General features: G+C 38.0%; 1 protein-coding gene across 1 annotated transcript; it reads left to right on the forward strand.

The window, feature by feature from the left end:
* Nucleotides 1–4,898: 4,898 nt before the first annotated feature.
* Nucleotides 4,899–6,568, forward strand: LOC149239005 (F-box/kelch-repeat protein At1g26930-like). The gene has a single exon (XM_089373286.1). The coding sequence runs from the start codon at nucleotides 5,059–5,061 to the stop codon at nucleotides 6,259–6,261; it is 1,203 nt and encodes a 400-aa protein (XP_089229412.1). The 5' UTR covers nucleotides 4,899–5,058; the 3' UTR covers nucleotides 6,262–6,568.
* The last annotated feature ends 1,130 nt before the right edge of the window (nucleotides 6,569–7,698 follow it).

The raw sequence follows: 7,698 nt of genomic DNA on the forward strand, positions 1-7,698 counted from the left end.
TTAGGTCACAACCGCATGTAGAAAGGCTTATGGGTGCAATTGGAGTCTCATAACCACATGCATAGTGTGTCATGGGTGCGGTTGGAGAGTAAACCTAGTGAAAAATATTTCAAGCTCAGGGATTTATCACTTGTGGTGGTTGCTAGACTCCTTAGTGATTTATAGTATCTAAGGGATGCCAGTTTGTTTTCGATTTGTAGGCCCCACTTCCATAACTGGAATTTGGAGGTCGAATCATATCATAGTGGCACTCAACTCATGTTTACCCTGGAGAGCTTGTAAAAGTGGGTAAGTGTGGGAGGAGGCATTTATAGATAGGTACTAGGGTGGCATGTGTACTAGTATCCTAGCTTGAGAGGGGGAATGTAAGATCTCAGGTGAGATGGTTGATGAATGATTGGGACTAGGTTAATCTCCTTGAGTCAAGTTTAAAGGGGGGATTGTTAGGGTGTTTCAGGTAAACTTAACTAGATCAAGTTTACTGGCGGTTTTGGGCTCCAAGTTTATGAAAACCCATGGTCTTTCCCATGGTATTCATCTCTAACATAGCCTATTTAAAGGCTAAACAATTAATGTTATTTTTTCCTAGTGGCCATTAGGATCCAAGAAATGGAGTCTTTAGGCACCACCACTTCTCTTTGTGTTTCATGATCCTAATATACAAATCAAGTTCATCAAAATATATATGTGTGTGTGTGTGTGTGTGTGATTCCTTCCATATTTAATCATATCCTTGTATATATCAATATTTTTTTTGTGAATTAGAAGAGCCTTTCATTAATCAGAGAAAAAAATAGATGTAGCCTAGCTTTTCAAAGTCCAAAAATTGTTGTTTATCATAAAAGAATTACATAACTTGTCCTATCAACTAAAGATACTAGGAAATCTACTAATCAACAACAAACTATCAGATACTGACAATAAAGTGATTACAACAAATAACATTATTATTCTTTGAAGATTCAGGATGAAAACTTAAGGGCTTTTGGGTTGAGAAGGAGGAAATGCCTTCGATATTGGCTTGACTTTCCTTGAGTTGACTAACTTTTCTCCATCTTCTTAAACTAAGGCCTTGATGCTCTTGCATCCTTTTCCTATCCTCCTTGACCATCTTGGGAGGATCCTTAAAATATTGCATATGAACTCCTGAATGGAAATGTGAAGAACTCAAACTAGATTGAGTGTTATCTATTTGATGGTTTGGCATAGATTGTGGATCTTTATTAAGGTAGGCCTTTGCCAAAATAATCATTCACGGTACATCTAGATTCGTGTCTTTTATGAGGTCTTTAGTCTCATTCTCTTCAATTACTAAGCTAGTTAGCTCCTTTGAAATATAATTTTGCAGATTACCTTATAGATTCTTTTCTCAATCTTTGTTGGGGTCAATATAGACTTGGGAATACCTCTAACAGTTGACTAGGGGACTAATTGATTAAATTCTTACACAAGGGTCTCATTAAGAGAGGAGACATATGTGAACCTATATAACAACCCTGGTGAAAATTCCATGTAATAAAAGTTAATAAAGGCAAAATAATAACCACGGTTATGAAACACTTATTCTAAGCTGAATGTTGGGCAAGACATCCTACTGTGGGTGATCATTTGGTTTATTATGGCTAAATGAAATTGGAAAAGGCTTTGGAAAGACATGAGGCATTAATTGGCATTTTATTCATAAAAATAATGGAAATTAGGAGAAAAGGAAGGTGAAAGGTCATAGGTTGCATGTAAAGAGGAAAATGAAGGAAAATAATGGAAAATTGAAGAAAATAGAGGCCTCATTAATAAAAAGGCTTTTGAGGATCAGTTGGTACTTTTTGTCAGTTTAGTTTTGAAGCTCTCTCTCTCTATTCTCTCTCTCTCACTCTTGGACATTTAGAGTTTTCTTGGAGCACTTCAGCATTGCATCAAGAAAAACAAAGAAGGAAAAGGAAATAAAGGATCAAGCAGCTACAATGAGATTATTTGCAAGTATTGATTTGCATGTGTGATTTCCTTGCTAGTTTTGGCATGCATGGTTATGCATGTGTGATTTCCTTGCTAGTTTTGGCATGCATGGTTATGCATGTGTGTTCTTAGTTCCCTAATTGTCATTGGCATGGGTTTTTCTAGGTGTGACAATATTCTTCAACCTTGCCTTGCCATTTCCGAATAGCCATGGTGTGATGGGTTCTCATGTTTTTGATTGAGCTGGATTGCCGGATGGATTCAGAACTGAGTGAGGTGGTCTTTGAAAGAAAGAACACATGGCCTAGTGATCTCTGAATCATGTTGTGGATCGCAGTAAAGCCTTGAACCCTTGAAATGGACTGTGGGTTGCGATAAAGCCATATTTTTTGTTATCTCGGTGGGCCTAGGAATCCTCGACCGATGAATGGTAGGATATATGGTAAATCCTAGAGGTGGGTGCCCTCAATCAGGCCTAGGAATCCTTGGCCGATGAATGGCAGGATATATGGTAAAGCCTAGAGGGTGGAGTCTCGGTTAGGGACTAGTGATCGGTGTGGATTGCGGTAAAGCCTAGAGACTAGGAAACAAGCAAATTCCTCATGGTGTAGGTGGAGAAATCTAGTGGCATCCATGCTTGTTTAGGGCCTAGTGATCCAGTGTGGATTACGGTAAAGCTTGGTTCTATTGATGAGGGTGAGGTGGTGTAGCCTCGAGAAGCCCTGGTTGATTTTGGTTATGAGTTCCACATTCATGCTTGGAATATGGCACGAGGGTGATTGGCTGAAAGAAATATTTGGTTCAACCAATCTATGGTCGGGTGGTTTGTGGAAGTCCCATACCTGGTTGGCTTATGCATTCATTAATAAGAGTTCCTTCTCCTTGGTATTTCATGTGTAAATGTATTGGTTTATATGTGGATTTTATGGCTGTTGTATCCATCTTATTTCTGTTGTTTCTATGTTAATTATGAGTACGTTTTATGACAGTGATGATGTTTTATGATTTGTAAATGAATGATCAGTGAATATAAGACCTAATAGATGATAATGCAACTAATGTGATAAGGCAACGATGCTCCTTAATGATTCTTAGATAAGTATGAGACCCCTATGCTCAGATATGTTGTTATGGCTTGTAGAATGCATATTTGTGACATGTTTGGCGAAATTCCTATCATGGCTAGTAGGGGTCCAGTCGAGTGATTAATCAAATGTTTGCGTTAGTACCTTTCTTTCTATGTTATTTATCATTTCTAAAAGTTTCATGGAGTTTTGGGCAGTGCCCTGAGTCCTGGCCATGAAAAAGTGGCATAGAATCTAGGGTCGCGGGCTCAGAACTAGCTGAGAAAGTCCCTACTGGCATGCCCTTGTTGTGGGAGAAACTAGAGGGTCCTAGTCGCATGCATGCCCATGTCATGGGAGCGACTGAGGCTCTAGGTCAGTAAAATGTTAAGTTGCCTCAGGGGTTCGTCACCTAGAAAGGTTGGTTGGCTCTTGGAGGTTATGTAGAATGCATAGAAGGTCATATTGGTTGTGTTTTGTTGGTTCCACTTCCTTAACTGTACACGAGGCGTTGAATCAGATCATAGTAGCCTCTTGTCACGTGTTTACCCCAGCGGTCTGATTAACTTGGGTAAATGTGGGAGGAGGGTGTTACAACCCGTTTTGAGATCTAGGGTTCTAATCAAAATTTGTGCTCCCAAAGGTTTCAAATTCCTTGTCCCTTATGGGAATTTTCCAAAACCCTTTTGTTCTGTACGAGTTGATTGATCTGTTGGTAAATTCTTTTCAATCGTACGATAATCTTTAAAAATATGCTTATATTCATGACAACACCCGCATCTAATGGGACATTTTTCATATTCCAATGTTCGTTTCCAAAAGATTATCTTAATAATAAATGTTTATTGAAGTTATAAGAGGTTATAAAATATTCATATAGTCATAAATCCTTGCATAGGATGTGTATCTCTCTCTTAATTTCCTCATAAACCTTGGCAAAGCTACTCATGGCATTACCAATGCCTTCAAGGATTTCTTCCTCCCAATATTTCTTTAGAAGAGAAAAGAGTTGAATCCATACCGAGGCAACAAAGAAGTATTCCTTCTCATGATTGTACCACTCTTTCCAAAATCACATGGAAGAGCTCAACATTATTAGAAAAGTAAGGCCCTCCTTCAAAAACCCTCATTTTGCGAAGAACCCTTTTGCTCCTAGCTCTAGATCTATTTGTCTCTTTCCACTACATTAGTTCCAACCAATCAAAGACTTTTAAGTGGGTCGTAATCCGATGAACTTGCAAATTAGAGCATGATCTTGCATCACTGGAAGTATTCTACAATTTTGTTAGAACTAACCTCATACTTTGCAAAACCCTTGAATTTTATTTTGCCAAAAAAACTCAAAGTGGTGGTTTCTTTGAGTGATCAAAATCTCCATTACCTCTGATTGAAATTTGATAAAAACATGAATGATGATGAAATTGAGAGAAATTGTTTCGTGATCTAACATTTCTACAAATCCATGAAACAATTTAACTAAAACTACAGAACCTAACCCATAAAAAAACCAAAAAAAATAACAATGATTCAATCTTGGGAAAATCTGGCAGTACATCCACCGTACAAGTTTTTATTAAAATCTATTTAAAAAAAATCATTAAAAAAATTTCCACTTTTATCCATGACATATTTAAAATATTAAAAAAATGTCACCTTGGACATTTCTCAACCGATAAGAGGTCGGAAATAGATCCGAAATTAAAAAACATCAAAAAATGCTTTTAAGAAGAAAACAAAATATCCCAAATTGTTTCACAGCGTGTGCTTGATATGGAATACCAGGCTTTACACATTGAAAGTTGACACCCGTCGGATTTATCCAATGGTAAAGTAAATTTCCGATCCAAGGGTAAAGTAAATTTCCGATTATTTATTTATTCATTTCAAAGCAATAATCCACAGTGCGACTGTTAGTATTCCAGCGATGACGCCGAGCATCTTGACTGAAATCTGAGTACCTTTGAGTTACACCACAATGAACAAATATTCATTGAGATCCATTGTAGCAACAATTTTCATGGCTATTATTGTTTGAGGTGAAATGGAGGACGGCGGACCGAAGAAACGTAGCAACTTAACCGTGACAATTTCGTGTGGCTCTTCCTCCCCCAATTCTTCCAATCCTCTGGTATTCCTAAATCTTCCGAACCATATTTCGGCGAAGATCTTGTGCAGGCTGCCTCGCTATGCCCGCGCTGTGGCTTCTTGCGTGTGCCGTTCTTGGAGAGATGCCCTCCTTTGCTCTTCAGTAACCTGTGACCAAAAAGAAGAAGAATGGCTTTACATTTCTGTGTTCGACAAGACCCGGGCAATGCAAGGATGCATCTGGAAGGATGATTACAGATGGCTCTTGTTCGATCCAGAGAGCACCCGCAGCAAAACTCTGATACCCCCGCCTCTCCTCCGCCGTTTCTCAGTGGGGGAATATGGAGTCCAGACAATTTCTCTCCGCAACAATCTCTTCGTGCTGGGCCTTGGATTCTTCGATGAGGGCTACGATTCTCTCTGTTATAACGATTGCACCGGAGATTGGAGCGTGCTGCCTCATATGGACACCAATCGGTGTTTCTTCGCCTGCGCTGCTCTGGGAAACTTTGTCTATGTCGCTGGTGGCAACGATTTCATTAAAAAGAATCTCAAAACAGCTGAAAGATTTGACATTGAAAAGAACGGGTGGGAAACCCTTCCTGACATGATTAAGGCTAGGGATCTCTGTTCTGCCTTCATCTTGAATTCTAGGGTCTATGTTATAGGAGGGTACAAACAGTATTATGGAGAGGATTACCATCAACAGCCCCGGTACAAAGTCCATTTTACAGGTGAGTATTTTGACCCAGAAACCCTGGCCTGGACGCTGGTTCCGAATATGTGGCCTCCGGATTTTGGGCCGACCGTGAATGGTGGGTTATTGAAACCCATTGTTGCAGTTGTGAGTAATAAGTTGTATGCCTTGAAATTCAACACGGATGCTCTTTTTGAATACGATGCATCACAAAACAAGTGGGGGTTTATAGGGTCTGTAGGGAAATCCATTGATAACAGAGTAGATGACTGCCGATTGCTGGGAATTGGAGAGGAGCTGTGGGTGATGTTGCATGCGCGCCATAAAAAGGATCTTTGTATCTTGGTTTGCAATCCCTCGGAATGCCATTCTGGAGGATGTCTTAGTTTTCGGGAAATTGAATTAAATTTGGAGAAGCGCTTAAGCTTTTTGCAGTTTTGTGGCGTATTTCATGTGGCTTAAAATCAGAGATACATCTCTCTCAAATTATTCTTGAAAATAACCTAAATACTTCTCTGTATGAACCTGTTTCTGGGGCCGGGGTCGGGTTTGAAAACCACCTAATCGGGATTTAACCTGATGATAAGTCTGAGTTAATTGAACGGGTACCTCCAGGTAAACCGGTTGATTCAATAATTTAGATTAACCCAGGCTTGTTTGTGATTTTCAATAATACTTGTATGGTGTTATTTTTCAGGTTTTGCGTTTTATCTCTAACAATAAAAAATGTTGAATTGTGAATGAAATTTGAATGGCTTTTCCATTTTAATGGTGTCCGATTTCCATTTATAAACTTCTCTGATTTGCTAACCATAACTGCAGAGCTGTTATTTAAGATTAATGGAGTCATAAAACCAATTGCTGGTATTAATCGACAGAAAACACTTGAAAGATTCTTTTATTAATTATTTCTGTTTTTTTTGTGGAAAAATGATAAGAATTTACAAATGATTTATAGATATCTTGACAGTGTCATCTATGAATTTGTATTCCAAGTTTTCATTTCCAGAACTTCTATGGCCAAGGAACCTGATAAAGTATACGTTACATTCATATGGAATCTAGCATTCGCATTGTAAATTGTTTTCATTGGTTTGGCCTAGGTTACAGAAGTTTTCTGGAGTATTGCATTAGCCAACATTTTACATTTTGAGCAAAATGCATTTCATTTCAACAAATCAATATGGACATTTTCTGAAACTTGTCTTCTTTAAACTGAAATCCCTTTTTCTTTCATTTTTACCAAAATTTCACAGGAAACTACCATTCTCCATCTTTTTAAGCATATGTAACTTTCTCTAGTATCAAGATTAATGCTGATTGTTTCCGAAAGATTACTAAATTGCATTTGCTACTTTATCATTATTTATTGCCAAATATTGATCATGTGTCGTTTGGCTGTGGTTAGTCTGGATATTTCTTGACTCAGATATGGAGATCATCAACAACGTTACTGAGAAAAATAGTAACTAGCTTATATTGCTTATATTATGATGATTAGTTAATTTCACTAGCTTCTTTTAAAGATGTCTTTTGTTGAGAAACATGAATTTTGTTTAATCTTGTAGATCTGTTATGGACTTTCCGATTTGGAATTGAATATTTGTAATACTAATTTGATGGTAAGAATTGACTACCACATGTCCAATGAAATGTTTAAGCTGCTACGTTGAAGTTACAAGGTACAACTGAAGATTCTTCTATCATGTAATTGGCTGCAAACCAATGTCAATCGATCACCATTACAAAGTGGAGAAGTGTAGGTTGTACATCTAGGTCCATGATGGCATTAAATGGTGTTAAATATTCTTTCAAGATAATGTAGGTGCCTTGAATTGCTCCAGGCAGCAATAGTCAATCAATTTCTTACGTGGTCTTCTTTTTTCTGTTATAGCAGGA

Source organism: Pinus tabuliformis, chromosome 8 (genome assembly GCF_031772625.1).
Source record: "Pinus tabuliformis cultivar Carrire ecotype Pingquan chromosome 8, CPIR1, whole genome shotgun sequence".
In the NCBI taxonomy this organism is placed as follows: domain Eukaryota; kingdom Viridiplantae; phylum Streptophyta; class Pinopsida; order Pinales; family Pinaceae; genus Pinus; species Pinus tabuliformis.

What these genes read in the sequence shown, in the direction of transcription:
- LOC149239005 (XM_089373286.1), top strand. Translation starts at nt 5,059, where the DNA reads ATGGAGGACGGCGGACCGAAGAAACGTAGCAACTTAACCGTGACAATT.